Source organism: Felis catus, chromosome F1, assembly GCF_018350175.1.
Source record: "Felis catus isolate Fca126 chromosome F1, F.catus_Fca126_mat1.0, whole genome shotgun sequence".
Taxonomy (NCBI): Eukaryota; Metazoa; Chordata; class Mammalia; order Carnivora; family Felidae; genus Felis; species Felis catus.
In genome coordinates, this window is record NC_058384.1 from 1,414,937 (window position 1) to 1,435,711 (window position 20,775).

A 20,775-nucleotide genomic window follows, 5' to 3' on the forward strand; every position below is an offset into this window, starting at 1 on the left:
CAGGCCGGGAGGGGCACGCTCACGGAAGTCCCGCATCGTAAGCGCATCAGGAATCCTTCGTCCGCTGAATATTAAAGAATGATGTTTCATTTCAGATGTTTCAGCACCAAAACGAAATAAACGAAATCTCAATCTCCGCCACTAAGGAGGCTATTCTTGAGCAAACGCTGTTTAAGATTATTGATCTGTGGAACACGACCCCGTTACACTTGGTTGTGCATCACTCCGAGACGTACTCCGTCCTGATCATTTCGTCCATAGACGACATACTCACTCAGCTGGAAGAGTCTCAGATCACACTGGCAACAGTTAAAGGGTCTTCCTCTCTCGGGCCCTTTAAGGTAAATATTACGGCAAAGGGAAAATACTGTCATTGTTTATAGTTTTATTTGTCACTTTAATTTTGTGCATTTCACAACCTTTTGAATTGTGTAAATCATGTACATACCCATATAGAAATGAGATTATTTAGTATTTTGAATACTAGAAATAACTTTTTTGGGAAACATTAACTGTTCATGAAGAGTTGTCATAAACTTCAGTTTGGGCAAATAAAATAAGTTTAAATCATACAAAAATAGGACCCCGTAAGCCAGGACTTACCGGCAGTGCCACTGCTACTGGAAACATCCGTGGTTTTGGCGGGGCCCACGCCAATCCCACTGCCTGCAGACTCTGCTTGCTGACGCAGTCACTTCATTTCTGTTTCCTGTGCGGTTGCTCTTAAGATGAGTCCTGTGTGTCCACACCTGTGTGTGTCCCTGCCGTTTGCTAGAACGCATCATGATTAGGAATTGAAACATCGGGTCAGCTCAGGTTCAGTGGTCCTGATAGTCCCTCTCTGCACAGCCCCACGTCCACTAACATGGCCAAGAATCACTTAAAGAATTAAGGAAAGTCAGCAAGGCATGTAATAATAGGAACGTCCTTAATAGTAAAGGTACCATAATTGATTATAGGTAGTGTGACAGAGAGAAATGTGTACCCATCAAATGGAGTTCATATTATTAGCAAACACACTAGCATTTAGGGAAGATGTCAGTTAATTGAACCTTAGAGGGGGGAAAAAAACTCAATAAATTGCAAAAAAGGGATAAACCATATAAACCATATTCTCCAACCACAGACATTAAAATAAATGAACAGAGAAACAACAAAAAATAGACAACAGCAGCAAAACTATCACAAAAAACGAATTTAAAAGCATCCATAAGAATATATAGGAAATGTACTAAAATATTTTAAAATTAGAAAAAGCAGAAAGAATTCTAAATCAAACCTTGTCACAATTGGCTTAGAGCCCCGTGAAAAAGAGGATTTAGAGCACCCGGTGCTTTCATTAAAAAGTAAAATGAAGGGGTGCCTGGGTGGCTCAGCTGGTTAGGTGTCCAACTTCAGCTCAGGTCATGATCTCACGGTTTGTGAGTTCGAGCCCCGTGTTGGTCTCTTTGCTGACAGCTCAGAGCCTGGAGCCTGCTTCGGATTCTTTTCTGTGTCTCCCTCTCTCTCTCTGCCCTTCCCCTACTCACACTCTGCCTCTCTCTCTCTCTCAAAAATAAATGAACATAATAATTAAAAATAAATAAATAAAAAGTAAAATGAACATAGTGAATGGTACATGGGGTGTACTCAAGCTGAACAACAGCACGCCTGTGTGCATACATACCCGCGCACACACACACGTGCACACACACCTGCACCTGCACATACATGTACACCTGCGTGCACGCACATGCGTGCACACTGACTTCCGCTTCCAGGTGAGGGACCGGATTCACCTTCCGCCTGAAGTACCCACAGCAGAACAGAAGAAAAGAGACGGATTGTGCTTCCAGGGCGCGACATCAGGCATCGAACGACAGGACCCCACAGAGAAGGGAAACAAACGAGAAGAGCCGAGGTGGCCCCCACCTGAGTTTACAGGCCTTGCGTGGGGGTGAGCAGGGTGACCCGGCCAGAGCCTGGAAAGAGGAGGTGCTGCTGAAAGTCGGCCGGAGCCTGCAGGCTGCAGGACCAGGGGGGCACAGCTCCAAGGGCCCGTGGAAGTACTGATGCTGGCACGTGAACTCCAGGAAATTCCCGGGCACCCGGGAAATGACGACATGTCAGGGTGAGGGGACCACTCACACTGGGCTGGGAGCAGTGCCCGTCCACCAGCCGCATTACATGAGCGGTCGATGGAGCGCTTGAAGGGCACAGCAGTTAGCCTTATGTTAAACGCTGCTCTAACACACCTTAACAGCAAAACCCGTGATGATGAAACCGGTTCTAAGCAATTTAACAGCACTCGGAACAAAGCTCAGGAATATTCATAGGAAAATATTTATAGGAATATTTATAGGAAAAGTATCCAGTACCCACATGATAAAATCACCGTGTCTCGAATCCAACCAAAAATTATCAGACATTTTAAAAAGTAAGAAAATAGAATTCATAATGAAGAAAATTTACTGATGGAAATGGATCCTGAACTGATGCAGCAGTCTGAATTGGAGACGAGGACGGTGAAACAAGTAGATTGTGGAAGACCATATACACCAGATACAAACGTGGAGACCAAAGTCACACTTGTGTGGATAAAAACCGTAATACCTTAGGTGAAATACACACCTTTGGGGGAGGGGGGGAGGGAGGGAATTGACTGCAGGTCAGAAGGTGAAATGCACACTGGGGGGGATTGACCGCAGATCAGACTTTACAGGAAAGAAGATGAGTGACTTTAAAGTTTTAAAAAGAAGAACAAAGTTAGACCATCAACACTACCTGATATTAAGACTTCTTGTAAAGCTAATCAAAACAGTTCTTTGTATTGGCATAAAGACAGACAAATGGAACAGAATAGGGATTACAGGAGCACCGGGGTGGTGGTGGTGGGGCTCAGTCGGTTAAGAATCCAACACTTGATTTCAGCCCAGGTCATGATCTCACGGTTTGTGGGTTCAAGACCCACTCAGGCTCAGCACTGACAGTGCGGAGCCCGCTTGGGATCCTCTTTCTCCCTCTCTCTCTCTGCCTGTCTCAGTCTCTCTCCCTCTCTCTCTGTCCATCCTCTGCTTGCACTCTGTGTCACTATCAAATAAACCTAAAAAAAAGAATAGAGATTACAAAAAAATTATGTGTGCATACACACACACAGGCACCTGATTTTCAACAAAAGTGTAAAGACATTTCCAGAAAGAAGTCTTTTTAGAAATGGTGCTGACAAAGCCAACAGTTATATGCAAAACAAATTTTTAACATCCCCTCAAGCCATATCTTGTAGCACATGTAAACTTTAACTCAGAAGCAGATCATAAACCTAAAAGAAGAAATTTGTGAAACCTTGAGAAGAAAACAGAAAATTTTTGTGACCTCAGGCTAGGCACTTTTCTTCAGCGTGACACCCAAAGACTGATCAATAGAAGGAAAAATCTATCACCTGGATTTCATCAAAATTAAAAATTTGTGCTCCTCAAAAGACACTGTTAGGGCAAAAATATATATAAGCCAGAACTGGAATAAAATATTTGCAAAGCCTATGTTTGGTAAAGGACTTCTTTCAAGAATATATAAAGAACTCTCAAAAAAAAAAAAAAAAAACAAAAACAGAAATGGGCAAAAGATTTAAGTAGATACTTCACCAAAGAAAATATTTGGAGGGAAAATAAACATGTGAAAAGAGGTTAACTTCATTACTCATTGGGGAAAAGTTGGATTCCCAGTGAGGCACCACTGCACGTCTTATGGAATGACTAAAACAAAAAAGACTGATCACCCCAAGTGTTGGTGGGAACTCTCGTACACTGCCGTGTAACAGGTAAAATGTTATAATCACTTGAAAGGTTTCTTTAAAAGTTAAAAAATAGACCCACCACGTGATGCAGCCATTCCACTCCTAGGTATTTACCCAAAAGGAAGGAAGTTTTGTGTCCATACAAAGACTTACACCTGAATATTCACGGCGGCTTTATTTGTATTAGTGAAAAACAGACGCAACCTGGGTGGACGCTTGGTGGATGATACACACATTGTCGTATATCTATACCATGGAATACTACTCAGCAGTGAAAAAGAAATGCAGTACTGATCTATGCAACAACATGAGCAAATCTCAAAATAATTATGCTGAGTGAAAGAAGTCAGACCAGAAAGAATACCTATCATATGGTTTCATTTATATAAAATTCTAGAAAACATAAACTAGGGTGTAGTTTCAGAAAGTCAATCTGAGCTTGTTTAGGGATGGGAATAGGCAGGTGTAGGGGAAGGAATCACAGCAGGGCACAGGAAACCTTTCCAAGGTCAGGGTATGTTCCTTATCGTGAGGTGACTGCTTCACAGTTAGAAACACATGTCACCGCTGCAACTTCTTACTCAACATGTCTCCGGAGGCAAGGGAGACAAAAGCAAAAGTGAACTACTGGGACCTCGTCAAAATAAAATCTTCTGCACAGCGAAAGAAACAACCAGCAAAACTAAAAGGCAACCGACAGAATGGGAGAAGATATTTGCAAATGACATATCAGATAAAGGGTTAGTACCCAAAATCTATAAAGTACTTACCAAACTCAACCCCCCAAAACCAAATAATCCAGTGAAGAAATGGGCAAAAGACATGAATAGACACTTCTCCAAAGAAGACATCCAGATGGCCAACCGACACATGAAAAAATGCACAACAGCACTCATCATCAGAGAAATACAAATCAAAACCACAATGAGATACCACCTCACACCTGTCAGAATGGCTCACATGAACAACTCAGGCAACAACAGATGTTGGTGAGGATGCGGAGAAAGAGGATCTCTTCTGCATTGGTGGGAATGCAAGCTGGTGCAGCCACTCTGGAAAACAGGATGGAGGTTCCTCAAAAAACTAAAAAGAGAACTACCCTACGACCCAGCAATTGCACTACTAGGCATTTATCCAAGGGATACAGGTGTGCTGTTTCGAAGGGACACATGCACCCCCATGTTTATAGCAGCACTCTCAACAATAGCCAAAGGATGGAAAGAGCCCAAATGGCCATCGATGGATGAATGGATAAAGATGTGGTATGTATGTGTGTGTGTGTGTACACACACACACACACACACACACACACACACACACACACAACGGATTATTACTCGGCAGTCAAAAAGAATGAAATCTTGCCATTTGCAACTACGTGGATGGAACTGGAGGGTATTATGCTAAGCGAAATTAAAGAAAGACAAAAATCATATGGCTTCCTTTATATGAGGATTTCAAGAGACAAAACAGGTGAATGTAAGGGAAGGGAAACAAAAATAATATAAAAACAGGGAGGGGGACAAAACAGAAGAGACTCATAAATATGGAGAACAAACTGAGGGTTATGGGAGGGGTTGGGGGAGGGGCGATGGGCAAAATGGGGGAGTGGCACTAAGGAATCTACTCCTGAAATCGTTGCACGATATGCTAAACTAACTTGGATATAAATTAAAAAAAAAAAAAAAGAAAACTAAAAAAAAAGAATGATTTAGATATATGCACAGGTACGTATATTAACATATTTAAATGTAACTATAATATCAAAAATACAATTGTAGAATAATGCATATAGTACAATTCAATATTTGTTTTAAAAAAATCTAAAGTTATCTATCTTTTGTCTATATTTGTTTGAGTGTAGAGGAAAGCACCAAATGATTCATAGCAAACTACTAATAATGGTTACCTCAGCAATGTGTGAAAGAGAAGATTATAAGCTTTTTCTTAATATACCTTAGTACTATTTCCATCATATGAAGATGATGTGCTACTTTTACAATTTTTAAAAATATAATAAAGAAAAATGGGAGGAAATAATCAGGAGCTGTCTCTGGGTGTTAGGATTTTGAAATTTTTTTAATTACGTTTTCTTTCTTTTTGTGTCTCAGTTTTGCAATGACCATAAATGAATTAAATGAATTTAGTTTTAAATAAATTTTAAAAATCAGAAGTCAACTATAAAAGAACTTTGAAATGTAAACAAGAAGCCATTGTACTCAGTGGAGCTTCACTCGCCAGCCTGACTGTAATGTTTGCTCACAGTAACATTTAAAATGTGAAACTCATCAGATGCTTTCCATCAGAAGAATGCAGAGTGTTTCTAGCCTATGAAATTTTTGATATTTAAAAAAATCACACATGTCAAAACATTCAATTGTGTGATTTAAAAATGCACCATTTACTGAAGTCAGTTATACCTTAATAAAGGTATTGAGATATAAAATGGATTTAGAGGGAAACATGGAGATACACCGCAAAAGTAAATGACTTATGCGTGGGTCCGTCTTATGAGTCCACGTTAGGGGGTGGACCAGTCTCCTGGTTTGTAAGCATTTTAGTACTAATTGGTTTTTAACCATTTTTCTCTTACTTTAATAAATATACTAGCTGGAGAAAGATGTGATATCCACACAATGCTTACTATATTTAATTAAAAGAATGCGGGGCACTGGGTGGCTCCGTCGGTTAAGCCCCCCGACACTTGATTTCGGCTCAGGTCATGATCTCACGGTTTGTGAGTTTGAGCCCCGTGTCGGGCTCTGCACTGACAGCTCAGAGCCTGCTTGGGATTCTCACTTTCTCCCTCTCTCTCTGCCCCTCCTCTGCTCATGCGCTGTCTCTGTTTCTCTCAAAGTAAATAAATAAACGTTAAAAAAAATTTTTTAAATAAAAAAAAACTGTGAGTACTGATGTAAAGCCTCTCTAAAAGACACTGTTAGGTAAAAAAAGCCAAAAAAACAAAACACAAAAAAGTTAGAAAGCAATGTGTATAATATGAGTGCATTTATGTAACATTAATGTAATATGTACTATTTATGGTTACATAAATGCAGCCATATTATACACCTTGTTTTGTGACCATGCATGTGTTTATCTTACAGGATCTTGTGGAAAAGTGGGATCAGAACTTGTCTCTCTTCTCTTCTACTCTTGAGGAATCGATGAATTGTCAAAGAAATTGGCTTTATCTGGAACCAATCTTTCATTCTGTGGAAATACAAAGGTAAAAAAAAAAAGCTATATAGAGGTTAAAAAAACATTTGGTGGGTATTTATTGCCTGTAATCCCTGAGAAGTCATTTGTTCAATGAACATTCTAAAATAATCTGCCACGGGCACAGGAGTAAATTGTGCTGAATTATTATTTTTCCTTTCATGAAAGCAAGCATCAGCTCTTTAAAAAAGTCCTGTTTCTCAATTTTAGATATAAAACTGTTAAGGATTGGGTAAGAAATGTCAGGTCATTGTAATCCCTAAACCACAATACCGTGTGTCTACTTAGTTCTAGAACATTAGTGTGGTGTTGATATGAGCAATACACATGTTTTTAATAGTCTACATACATGAATGGTAGTTTGTTTCTTTGGACCAGGTGAAAGAATGGAGGTCCTAGACAGTTGGGGGAAATTCTCCCTTTTCTTTTTATTCACGGCATTCATATTACTTGGTCTCTCTTTAGAAAGTCACTGGTCTTAAGAGTGCGTAACTTGTGACATCTGTGTTGTCTAGACAGAATTTAAAGTGTTGACCATAAATCACACAAGCTAGCTTAGGAGCCGTCCTGAAGTAAGTAGGCATCGCAGAGCGTGTGTTTGTAAGGTGTTAGAGCAGATGAGGGGAGACCTTGGGTATCAGGTTAAGTATTGCGAAGTTTATTTTAGGGGCAGAGGGAGCTTCAAGCGGCTCACGAAAGAAAACTGTGTAGGTTTGAGTACTACGTTGCAGAGAACAATATCCATTTTTGTAATACGTGTATATTTCTTGTCGGAGGATGGCTTTCTAAAGGGCTTGGGTCAAGCTCTAGTTATTGTGTAGTTCTCATGGGAAACCACATACCTGGGGAATGTGTCCTTTGTGGTTACAACTTAGCGCCTTAAATTCAAACTTCAGTAGTCCTCTTTACGAAAGACTTCTTAATCGATGGAGAGATACGACTTCTGGCTCAGAGTGTCACCATGTCGTTCTTCCCCGGCTTTGCTATGAGAGAAAAGGGAGCATGTAATTAAGGGGTGCTGAAGACTCCTGCACCCCAGTGCTAAAGGAAAGGAAACACACGTCTGCCATGGCCCTGCCTTTGAGAAGTGGAGAAGGATGGTGGGCCCTGATTCCGGGGGGGGGGGGGAGTGTGAAAGAGAGGAAGGGGAAGGGAGGTTCATTAGCAGGGAGAATTCCTTACAGAGACTGTGTGAGGGACAAGGATGCAGTCCATTCCCCTCTCTCCAAACTCCCCGTGAGGTCCCCCCCAGAGCCTCCTGTTGCACTCGGGAGGGTGCCCGACAGAGGGGAGGGTGAAGGCCCCTCCTTGATAGGACTTTTGCTGAGCTGAAGAAGTTTCTAGGCCCATCGCCCCAAATGGGGAACGGGATAGTGGTGGGGGGCTCGTGGAAGAGCTTGACAGGTATTGCCCTGGGTTGGGGGCATCGGAAATGAGGACCTGCGTCTTCTCTGGACAGAAGCACGAGAGCACCTAGCTGCTGTGGGCCACCGGTTCTCAACCGCAGGCGATGTTGCCCTCTCGGGGACATTGGGAGAAGCTAGTGCCAAAAATAGCTGCTTGGAGAAGCAGCTCTCTAAGATCCCACTTCCTCTAGAATTGCAGTGGCCTTTGTTTTCCTACATCCTAGGACACAAGTCACTTTTACTCATGTTATGTGGAACTGTGTTTATCTGTCTCGGAACTCGCACCAAGTATAATCCCGTTAAATGACGGAGGGATGTCTGGTTTGTCACAGATTTCCTACGTGTGCGTCGCTGTATATAATAAACGCTATAAAATATCTGTAGTTAATGATCAGCAAAAAATAAAACATGTCACGACATTTTTAAGCAGATGACGTTCTCTCTTGTTCCCTTCCTAAAGGCAACTCCCTGTGGAAGCAAAACTCTTCTCTCAAGTGATCTCCATGTGGAGAGAAATCATGTCAAAAATACAGAACAAGCTGGATGCTTTGCGGATAACCATTTCTGCAGGGGTCCTTGAAACTCTGCAGAATTGCGATCTGCATCTTGAACGTATAATGAAAAGTCTCGAGGTAACACCGGCAATCCGAAAGTGGGGAGTGATTGTATCTGCGAAATGTAATGTAGGGCATGACGGAAACGAATCCCAACGTGGATTTTCTGTACTGTAGCTGCCCACGATGCTTCCGGCTCTCGCCAACTACAGGGTTAATGAAAATACTATCAAGTCAGACAAAAAAGTGGATAGACCGATCTAAACGGCCCGAGACAAAACCAATTTTTCAGTGCCTAGGTTTCCTTCTCTTCACATTGGGAATAATGGCGGTGCCTACCTTGAGGGGCTTTGTGTGAAATAAGATAATGCGTTTACAGCACAAGAGCTGGCACGGAGAAAGTATTTCATGAGTGCCAGTTATTTATATTGGCACTACCGTTGTTATCAAATTGACAAAATCGGCAAAAGTTGAAATTGAAAATAGTTCGATGGCTTTATTTTTTTTAATTTTTAAAATATTTTTTAAAGTTTATTTTCAGGAGAGAGATAGAGAGAGAGCTCAAGCAGGGGAGGGCCAGAGAGGGAGGAAGAGAGAGAATCCCAAGCAGACTCTGAGCCATCGGCACAGAGGCCGACTTGGGACTCAGACTCACAAACCATGAGATCATGACCTGAACTGAAATCAGGAGTCAGATGCTCAATCTACTGAACCACCCAGGCGCCCCTTTAATTTGATCTTAAATCCAGTATAGTCAACATGGAGCATAATACTAGTTTCAGGTGTACGATATAGTGATTCAGGACTCCTGTATCCTACGGTGCTCATCGTGATAGGTGTACTTTAATCCCCTTCACCGATTTCACCCATCCCCCCCCCCCACCTACCCTCTGGTAACTACCTGTTTGTTCTCTAGAGTTAAGTGTCTGTTTCTTTTTTTCCCTTTGTTTATTTGTTGTTTCTTAAATTACACATGTGAGTAAAATCATACGGTATTTGTTTTTCTCTGACTGACTGACTTCACGTAGCCTTTTACCCTCTACGAGTAATCCATGTCATTGCATATGGCAAGATTTCATTCCTTTTTATGGCTGAGTAATATTCCGTTGTGTATATACACCATATCTTCTTTATCCATTCATCATTCAGTGGACACTTGGGTTGCTTCCATAATTTGGCTATTGGCGATAGTGCTGTTATAAACATTGGGGTGTATGTATCCTTTTGAATTAGTGTTTTCATATTCTTTGGCTAAATACCCAGTAGTGGAATTACAAGATCATATGATAGTTCTATTTTTAATTTTTTGAGGAACCCCCATATTGTTTTCCATGATGGCTGTGCCAGTTTACATTCCCACCAACAGTGCCCGAGGATCCCTTTTTCTCCACATCCTCGCCACATTTGTTGTTCCTTGTGTTTTGGATTTTAGCCACTCTGACAGGCATGAGGTGATATCTCATGGTGGTTTTGATTTGCATTTCCCTGATGGTGAGTGGTGTTGAGCACCTTTTCATGTGTCTGGTAGCCATCTGTATATCTTCTTTGGAGAAATGTCTGTTCATGTCTTCTGCCCATTTTTTATTTGATTATTTGGGGGTTTTTTTTGGTATCAGGATATGTAAATTCTTTATATATTCCAGATACTAGCCCTTTATCAAATATGTCATTTGGAAATACCTTCTCCAATTCTGTAGGTTGCCTTTTAGTTTTGTTGATTGTTTCCTTTACTGTGCAGAAGCTTTGTATTTTGGTGTGGTCTCGCTTGTTTATTTTTGCTTTTGTTTCCCTTGCCTCAAAAGACATATACAGAAGGAAGTTACTATGGCCAGTGGCAAAGAGGTCTGTGTTCTTCTCTAGGATTTTAATGTTTTCATGTCTCACATTTAAGTCTTTAATCCATTTTGAATTTCTTTTTGTGTATGGTGTGAGAAAGTGGTCCAGTTTCATTCTTTTGCACGTAGCTATCCAGTTTTCCCAGCACCATTTGTTCAAGAGACCATTTTTTTCCCACTGGATATTCTTTCTTGCTTTATCAAAGATTAATTGACCATATAATTATGGGTTTATTTCTGGGTTTTCTGTTGTATTTCATGGATCGATGTGTCTATTTTTACGTCAGTACCATGAAATCTGGGATTGTGATGCCTCCAGCTTTGTTCTTTTTCAAGATCACTTTGTCTACTCAGGGTCTTTGGTGGTTCCATACAAATTTTAGGAATGTTTGTTCTCATTCTGTGTAATGAGAACATCCTGGGAATAAATTCCACTTGATCATGATGAATGAATTTTAATGTATTGTTGGGTTCGGTTTGCTAGTATTTTGTTGAGGGTTTGTACATCTATGTTCATCAGAGGTTTGGCCAGTTATTTCTCTTTTTTTTCTAGTGTCTTTCTGTGGTTTTGGTGTCAGGGTAATGCTGGCCTCATAGAATGAATTTGGAAGCTTTCTTTCCTTGTCTATTTTTTGGAATAGTTTGAGAAGAATACGTATTAACTTTTTAAAAAAACGTTTGGTAGAATTTACCTGTGAAGCTCTGGTCCTGGACTTTTGGTTTTTTGGGAGGCTTTTAAGTACTGATTCAATTTCATTGCTGATAATCAGTCTGTTCAAAGTTTATGTTTCTTTCTGATTCAGTTTTGGGAGGTTATATGTTTCTAGGAATTTATCCATTTCTTCTAGGTTGTCCAATTTGTTGGTACATAATTTTTCATAATATTCCCTTATAATCTTATAATCCTCTGTATTTCTGTCTTGTCATTTGTTATTTCTTTTTCATTTCTGATTTTATTTGAGTCTTCTTTTTTTGGGGGGGGATGAATCTGTCTAAAGATCTATCAATTTTGTTGATCTTTTCAAAGAACCAGGTCTTGTTTTCATTGATCTATTCTATTGTGGTTTTTTAGTTTCTGTTTTGTTTATTTCTGCTCAGTCCTTATTATTTCCTTCCTTCTACTGATTTTGAGTTCTGTTCTTCTTTTTGTGGCTCCGTTAGGTGTAAGGTTAGGTATTTGAGATTTTTCTTCTTCATTGAGGTAGGCCTGTATTGCTATAAACTTCCCTCTTAGAACCACTTTTGCTGCATCCCAAAGGTTTTGGACCATTGTGTTTTCCTTTCATTTATCTCAATGTATTTTTTAATTGCCTCTTTGATTTCTTGATTGACCCACTCATTGTTTAGTAGCATGTGTTTAACCTCCACGTATTTGTGCTCTTTTCAAATCTTTTCTTGTGCTTGATTTCTAGTTTTGTAGCATTGCAGTCAGAAAAGCATGGCACGACCTTGATTTTGTTAATTTGTTGAGATTTGTTTTGTGGTCTAACGTGTGATCTGTTCTGGAGAATGTTCCCTGTGCAGTTGACAAGAATGTGTATTCTGCTGTCCAGGGATGGAATGTTCTTAATATATGTTAGATTCATGTGGTCTAATGTGTCATTCAAAGCCACTGTTTCCTTATTGATTTTCTGTTTGGGTGATCTATCCATTGATGTAAGTGGAGTGGTAAAGTCCCCTACTATCATTGTATTACTGTTGATTATTTCCTTAATGTTTGTTATTAGCTGATTTATGTATTTGAGTGCTCTCGTATTGGGTACATATTTTCAATCGTTCTATCTTCTTGTTGAAATAGTCCCCTTATGATTATATAGTGTCTTTCTTTGTCTCTTGTTACAGTCTTCAATCTAATGTCTACTTTGTCCAATATAAGTATTGCTACCCTGACTTTCTTTTCACTTACTTTCTTGATATATGCTTTTCTATCCCTTCACTTTCAATCTGTAGGTGTCTTTAGGTCTGAAATGAGTCTCTTGCAGGCAAGATGGGTCTTGCTTTTTTATCCATTCTGTCACCCTGTGTCTTTTAATTGGAGTGTTTAGTCTGTTTCCATTCAGAGTAATTATTGACAGGTATGTACTTATTGTCATTCTGTTACTCGTTTTGTGGTGGTTTTTGTAGTTCTTCTCTGTTCCTTTCTTCTCTTGCTGTTTTCTCTCATGGTTTGCTGACTTTGTTTAGTGATATACTTAGATTCTCCTCTCTTTATTTTTTGCATATCTATTACTGGTTTGGGATTTGTGGTTCCCATTGGGTGTGTATATAACATCTTATGCATATAGAAATCTATACTAAGTTGATGGTCGCTTAAGTCTGAGCCCATTGAAAAAGTACTAAATTTTTACTCCTCTCCACATTTTATGTATATGGTGTCATACTTTACATACTTTACTTTTATTTTGTGAATCCCTTGACAGATTTTTACATATATACTTATTTTCACTGCTTTTGTGATTCCTGCTTTTCTTACTCCTGTTTATGGTCTTTCCTTTCCACTCAGAGTCCCCTTTATCATTTCTTGTAGGGCTGGTTTAGTGGTCATGAACTCCTTTAACTTTTTTGTGTGTAGGAAGCTCTCTATCTCTCCTTCTGTTCCAAATGATAGCCTTGCTGGATAGAGTATTCTTGGCTACAGGTGTTTTCCTTTAAGCACTTTGATTATATCATGCCCCTCCCTTCTGGCCTGCAAAGTTTCTGCTGAAAAATCAGCTAATAGCCTTTTGGGGTTTCCCTTGTATGTTACTGTTTTCTTTTCTCTTGCTGCTTTTATAAATGTTTACTTATTTCTGAGAGAGTGACAGAGAGAATGTAGGCGAGGGGCAGAGAGAGAAGGAGATAGAGGATCTGAAGCGAGTTCTGTGCTGGCAGCCCAAAGCCCATCGTAGGGCTTGAACTCACAAATGGCAAGATCATGACCTGAGCTGAAGTTGGACACTTAATTGACTGAGCCACCCATGTGTTCTCTCTTGCTGCTTTTAAAATTCTCTCTTGATCACTACGTTTTGCCTTTTTAATTACTATGTGTCTTGGTGTTGGCCTCTTTGGGTTGGTTTGTTAAGGGTTTTCTGTGCCTCCTGGATCTGAATTTCTGTTTCCTTCCCCAAATTTGGGAAATTTTCAGCTATTATTTCTTCAAATAAATTTTCTGCCCCCCTTCTCTCCCTTCCCTTTCTGGGATCCCTATAATGTGAATGTTACCGTGCTTCCTGGTGTTTCTGTGTTCCCTTAACCTGTTCTCGGTTTTTATTATTCTTTTTTCTCTTTTCTGTTCAGCTTGATTGCTCTCCATTACTCTGTTTTCTAGGTAGCTGATCCATTCTTCTGCTTCCTCTAGTCTACTATGTATTCCCTCTCATGTATTTTTAACTTCAGTTGTCTTCTTCGTCTCTGATTTCTATCTTTGTTGAGTGTCTCACTGAGATGCCCCACTGTCTTCTCAAGTCCAGTCATTTATGATGGTTACTTTAAATTCTGTCAGGCACATTACTTATCTTTCTTTCATGTAGCTCTCTTGATGTGATTTTGTTCTGTTCTTTCATTTGGAACCTATTCCTCCGTCTCCTCATTTTGTCTACTGCTGTGTCTGTGTCTCTGTTAGCAAAGTCAGCTGTGTCTCCCACACTTAAAGCAGTGGCCTTAGGAAGACGAGGTCCTGTAGTGCCCCGCGGTGCAGTGTCCCCTGTTCACCGGAAAATGGTGCTTCAAGGGTGTCCCCTCTGTGCGTTGCTACAGGGGTGTCCTACTGTTGTGACCGAACTGTGTTCACCTTCCGTCCAGTCATCTGCAGTGGCTCTGCCTGTTGTGGGCCGGGTCCGGTCCCTGTGCGGTTAGTGGGTCGGTCTGGGGCACGGCGGATCAGACCAGGAGTTTGCTAGAGATGCGGTAGCTCCAAACTGCAGGGCACTTCCCCTGTGTGGTCCGGAGAAACTTGTATTGGTGGACGAGGCCGCAGTCAGACCCGATGTCTGCCCCCAGCCCCCCGCTGGGGCTACGGTCAGACTGGTGTGTATGTTATCCTCCCCTTTCCCAAGGGCAGGACTCACTGTGGAGCGGCGTGGCCCCTGTCTGGGCTGCTTGCACACTGCCAGGTTTGTGGTGCTGCTTCGATGGGATCTGGTCACGAGCGTATTAGACAGGGTGGATCCACAGCATGCACATGGATGGGAGCACTGTGCTACCGTGGTCTGTGCAGGTGTGCTGTGGGAGGGGACCTAGAGCTGAGGTCTGGCTGGAGGGGGACTGTACACACCCGAATAAGGGGAGTTGCCGTTAGCAAGTTAGTTCCAGGAGGTGTCAGGATATCTCGGCTAGGGGGAAGGGCGGGAAATGGTACCTGCCAGAAACTTTGTTCCTGGAGAACTCCCGCACCGATCTCTGTCCCTCCAGCACAGCTACTGATTTTTAAAATTCTAGATTTTTTAGTCCTGTTGGTTGTAAGAACTTGTGAAATTTGACCTGTCTCATTTTCCAAGCCAGATGTTATGGGGATTTGTTTTTCTCATGCTGGCTCCCCATGAGAGGCTCTGTTTCTCTCCCTTCTCTGCACCCATTCTCTCCTGCAGACAGACTCCTAGGTCCATTTAGGTCCTCAGCACCACTCTGCCCTTCCTCTCTTCCCCACTGTGACCTCTTCTCTACGTTTAGTTGGGGGGGGGGGATTGTTCTGCCAGTCTTTGTGTCATTTTCTGAGTTATATACGCTGACGTAGGTGTACCTGAGTGGTGGGGCAAGCCCGGGTCCTCCTACTCTGCCATCATCCCTAGAAGTCCTAGTTTGATAATTTTATAAAGTAAGTTATTGATTCCATATATTTAAATTGCCAGGGCACCTAGGTTAAGTGGCTTAGTCGATTAAGCATCTGAATCTTGGTTTTGGCTCAGGTCCTGATCTCACAATTTGTGAGATCGAGCCCCACGTCAGGTTCTATGCTCAGTGCAGAATATGCTGAAGATTCTTTCTTTCTCCCTCTGCCCCCTCCCTGGCATGTGTTCTCTCTACATCTCTCTCTCTCTATCTCAAATAACAAAACAAAAAACACCTTTGCCAGAACATTAAATTGTCATCTAGACATACATATTTTTTAAATATCGGGTTTTAATATTTGAGATTCGGGGTGAATATATTCACTTCATAAACCAAGATCTCTTTCCAGTTTTTTATCTCTTTCTCCTTGTTGAACACAATTCACAGTGGTTGGAATGACCTCTCCAGAATACCTACATATGGCAGTTTCAGCCTATAGAAAGTTCTCTGCCCAGGAAGACCTTCTGCTATATGAATCCAGGATCTGAGGCCCCTCCCAGAGGGATCTGGTTAATAATAGCAAGTTTACCGAGTAGGGACTGAAATAAGTCTTCTCATTATTTCTAGCGCATCTTTGGACTATTACTAAGCATCATTACCAACCAGGGATTTTCCATTTATTCATGTATTGAGCACCTGCTTCATACCAGGCACTGCAGCTGCATACTGGGACTCCCCACATCCTCCCCTCCTATTACAGAACTCGAGATCTATTATAGGAACCAGAGTAGAGAGATGCTAGCATGTGATGTATGCTGTGATGGGTTGGATGGTATGGTCACATGAAAGGAGAGAGATTCACCCCTTGCCCTGGGAGAAGTGAGAACTCACCTGGGTTTGGGAAGAAGCGTGTGAGTTAGCCAGGCGAAAGAGTCCGGGAGGGGGTGGCTGGGAGGAGCACCCTAGGCCAGGGGGAAGAACACGAGCAAGTGTGGCACGTTCGGGAGTTGTAAATGGGTTGGTACAGAGGATGCCTTGGTCGCAAAGGGGCAAGAGGGGAAAGGGGAGATTCTCCGGGAAGCAGGACCAGATGACGAAGGGCCTTGAATGTCATTGGATTTTTGACTGGGGGAGTAAAATGACTTGATTGAGAAATGTGTCCGTAGAAGGGAGCACAGAGGATGTCTAGATCGGGGGCAGTGGGAATACATATACAGAAACCAGTTAAAAGGCTAGAAGTCCTGGGGGGACTGAGGGAGGACGATGGTCAGGATGAAAGAAGGTGGACCGGGAGCTTCAGGTGGGTGTGTGGAGGAGAGAGGACAGAGGCCCAGGGTCATGGCCACGGGAGGGGAAAGTGATTACACCGCAGGGATAGGAGGTAGGGGGAGGAGGCTTGCGTGGAAACAAGTGAATTCTGTACATGTTGGAAATCTAATTCTTACGGGGCAGTCAAATGAACATCTTCGATCAGCATTTGGACGCGTAGGTGTGGGACACAGGGAGGTGACAGGAGCCACGGAGCAGGTGCCCAGCCGGGCAGGAAGTAGAGTGGCAAGTGGGAGGAGAGAGGGGCTGGGGAGCGTGGGCTCCACAGCAGTCCTGGAAGCAAATGGTCATGAGTGGCGGAGGGATGAAGAAAACAGGAGAGTGGCATCCCTGTCAGTCCATTAGCAGGGGGGCCACCGGCAGAGGGACCTTGTCCTCAGCGGGACCACGGGGTTGGGCAACAGCAGAAAGGTGGGACCTGGGGGCCCACAGCGCTTTGTGAGTGGTGTCTGTGCGCGTGTGTTCACCTGCGGGACTTTTGCTTTTATTTTCATTTGTTTTAGTTTTGTTTATTAAGAATTGTTTTTAGCAATTTAAGCACAGATCGAGCACGGGTCACCCTTTTACTGGTAGTCTGCACACTGCAAGTTAAATACTGTGGGTTTTGTGTGTAAACAGAGGCCCGAATGGGGAAGTGCGTCCTAGCATAATTAATCATAGTTATGAACTCTTATTTCTTTCGGTTCCGGACAGGACTACCTTGAAACTAAAAGAATGATTTTCCCCAGATTTTACTTTCTCAGCAACACTGAACTTCTCGACATCATAGCGAATAGCAGAAATCCAGAGTCTCTACAGGTAATGTCATCATTCCACGCTCAGCGATGCTATTTCCCAACCAGGTCAGAATTTCTCAGCGGTGCTGACATTCGTTTCTGGTCCACAGCCTCATCTTGCGAAATGTTTTGAAAATATAAAACGGTTACTGCTGTGGAAGCAAGAAATTGGGCCCCCTGCCGTCATAATGCTCATATCCGCTGAAGGAGAGTGCCTTCTGCTGCCCAAGTACGGTTTGTAGGTTACAGACTCAGCATTCCCAGTCTGTAAAACTTCTTTATTGAATAATCTGCTTGGACATTTCTGATATTTCACGGAAGTTTGCTGAGCCAATGATTTCTTCAAAGCTAACGTACCTATGCAGAATTTTACCTTTCCGTTTCTGTATTTGTTGCTATCGTCCTGAATGCCACCACGAGGTTTTGTTCTAGGAACTTAGGAAGGGGATTGGCAATTTGCTTGGGGTTGTTAATGCTGCTTCCCCTGCTTCCTCCCCGACCACGGGCCCCGTTGTGAATGTCCCCAAGTTAGCCAGGTCCTGCTGCCACACTGGTCCAGTTTGCCAGCCAGCCTTTGGCGTGTGCTTCCTGATGTGAGCTGACTAAAAAGGCTACACCCATGTGCTCCCATCACCAGCCTCCCTAACCCAGCCCTGCCCCAGGCCGGCTGTTGAAAAGAACCAGGGAGGAATACAAAAACGCTTTGTAATGTAATTTATCTACTTTATCAGTTCACATCTTACTGGAAACTCTTAATTTTGTAAACCCCTGGTTTCCACGTCAGGATTTCCTCAAGTTAGGTGGTATGTTTTCCGTGTAGATTTCCAAATTAAGATCTAGAATAAACAAAATCACAGATTTATGATCTTTTGACCTGTGAATGTTATAAGTGTAGAAGACTTAGTCTACAGTCTTATCAAAGGAATGAGACATGAATAAAAAGAATTCTTTGCAAATTATTTTTGAAAAAAATATAGGAAAATTCGAGTAAGAAGTGCCGTGGAACAGTGGCTGGTAAATGTTGAGAAAAGCATGTTTGATGTGCTGAAAAAGTGAGTACGATTTTTAAATCCTAAGATTACATTATATATATTTTAAACTCAGTTAATTATTTATTAATCTAAGTGGGAAGTATCCGCAGAAATGTATGGAGTAAAGTCTTTGAAATGGGCTTGGATAGAACACGATGGCATATGGCTGAATGGAAAATAATCATTTTTACGGTGTGAATGTCCGTTTGAGAGCATCATCACAGAACGCACTTGGGCGGGTTTTGTGTGCTTTGAGACTCGCAACTATCTTCAAACTGGCCCGGACCTGAACCTGGGGTGGGCATCGCCACCTGCTTCCAAAAGAGCCAGCTCACCCGGCTTCTGCTTCCTCACACTGTTTGTTCGGTTCGGTCTTCACAATGTTCTCCTCCTTACATTTCAGTCTGTCGTTGGCTGCTGTTCCTGAAGGAAGAGCCTCAGAGTGGGAACTTGTAAAACTAATTTGACTAGAGCGGTCTTGTACATTTCTAGTTATTTGTGGTCGATTCTAGAAAGGCTACTTACTGCTTGGGGGGTGCCTGCGTGGCTCGGTCGGTTAAGCATCCGACTCTTGATTTCAGCTCAGGTCATGATCTCATAGTTCGTGAGTTTGAGCCCCACATCGGGCTCTGTGCTGACAGTGTGGAGCCTGTGGATTCTCTCGCTCCTCCTCTCTCTCTGCCCCTCTCTGGCTTGCTCTCTATCTCTCTCTCAAATTAAATAAAAATAAACTTAAAAAAAAAAAAGAAAAGCTACTTATTGGTCTTGAAGGTTTTAATATCTGTATTTATTAATATGATCCTGAATGCCCACACAAGGCTTCTAGAGTAGAGTAGATTATTATTTACTTACATAAATAACCACAGTGGCTTTCCCTGGCTCTGGTTTTTCCCTGGGGTGATGTGATAAGGGCCAGATGTCCTCTTATGTGTGAGGGCAGGAACTCCTGTGGGCAAGGACGCCCCCCCCCCCCGCCCCGCCCCGCCCCGCAAAAGGCATCTGGGCATTTGAGAGACCAACAGATTTCCACTTGTTACTCTGGGAGTTTTCTGGTTAGAGAGTCTTGTCATTTGCTAATAATGCTAATAATGATAATACTGCTACTAAGGTCTCTTTACAGTCCTTTGAAAAGTGTCACTTCCTTTTCATGTTGTTTAGGATGACAGATGTACAGTGTTGAAAAGCAGAGGTGACAGTGAGCATCCTTCTCTTGTTCCTGACTTTACTGGGAACATCTCTAGTATTTCCATTTGTAATGATGCTTAGATTTCTGGAATATACCCCTCATCAAAGTAAAGAGTTTTGTTCTATTCCTTGTTTGCAGAGTTTTTAATAATTAAAGGATGTTTATTAAGATCAGAGGGTTTTTTTAATGAAACTATCAAGAATCCCAAATACTCTTTTAACTTTGATTTGTGGTTGTCATGAATTACAATAACAGATTTCCTTATGTTGAATTTTCCTTGTTTTCCTGTTCATTCTTTGGTCCACTTACTTTTTTTTTAGAAAACTGTGTTAAACATTTCTTCCTTTTCTGTGGATTTTTATCCTTTTCGTATTTCTAGCATTTCTTTCTTTCTTTTAAAAATTTTTTAAAAGGGGCGCCTGGGTGGCGCAGTCGGTTAAGCGTCCGACTTCAGCCAGGTCACGATCTCGCGGTCCGTGAGTTCGAGCCCCGCGTCAGGCTCTGGGCTGATGGCTCGGAGCCTGGAGCCTGTTTCCGATTCTGTGTCTCCCTCTCTCTCTGCCCCTCCCCCGTTCATGTTCTGTCTCTCTCTGTCCCAAAAATAAAATTAAAAAAAAAATTTTTTTAATATTTGTTTATTCTTTGAGAGAGAGAGAGAGTGAGCATGAGTGAGAGAGGGGCAGAGAGAGAGGGAGACAGAATCCAAAGCAGGCTCCAGGCTCTGAGCTGTCAGCACAGAGCCCCACATGGGGCTCGAACTCACAGACTGTGAGGTCATAACCTGAGCTGAAGTCGGTCACTCAACCAACTGAGCCACCCAGGCTCCCTCTTTCTTTTTTTTTTTTAAGTTTATTTATTTATTTTGAGAGAGCACGCATGCATGTGCGAGCTGGGGAGGACCAGAGAGAGGAGAGAGAGGATCCT

General features: G+C 42.2%; 1 protein-coding gene across 15 annotated transcripts in view; it reads left to right on the plus strand.

The window, feature by feature from the left end:
- Window positions 1-20,775, plus strand: part of DNAH14 (dynein axonemal heavy chain 14) — a 320,839-nt gene that overhangs the window by 103,591 nt on the left and 196,473 nt on the right. For all 15 annotated transcript variants that reach the window (XM_045049347.1, XM_045049348.1, XM_045049345.1 and 12 more), the window contains 6 exons: window positions 96-341; window positions 6,877-6,998; window positions 8,855-9,026; window positions 17,552-17,656; window positions 17,745-17,863; window positions 18,612-18,686. In XM_045049347.1, the coding sequence (XP_044905282.1) occupies window positions 96-341; window positions 6,877-6,998; window positions 8,855-9,026; window positions 17,552-17,656; window positions 17,745-17,863; window positions 18,612-18,686 (839 nt within the window). The remainder of the gene's footprint in view (window positions 1-95; window positions 342-6,876; window positions 6,999-8,854; window positions 9,027-17,551; window positions 17,657-17,744; window positions 17,864-18,611; window positions 18,687-20,775) is intronic.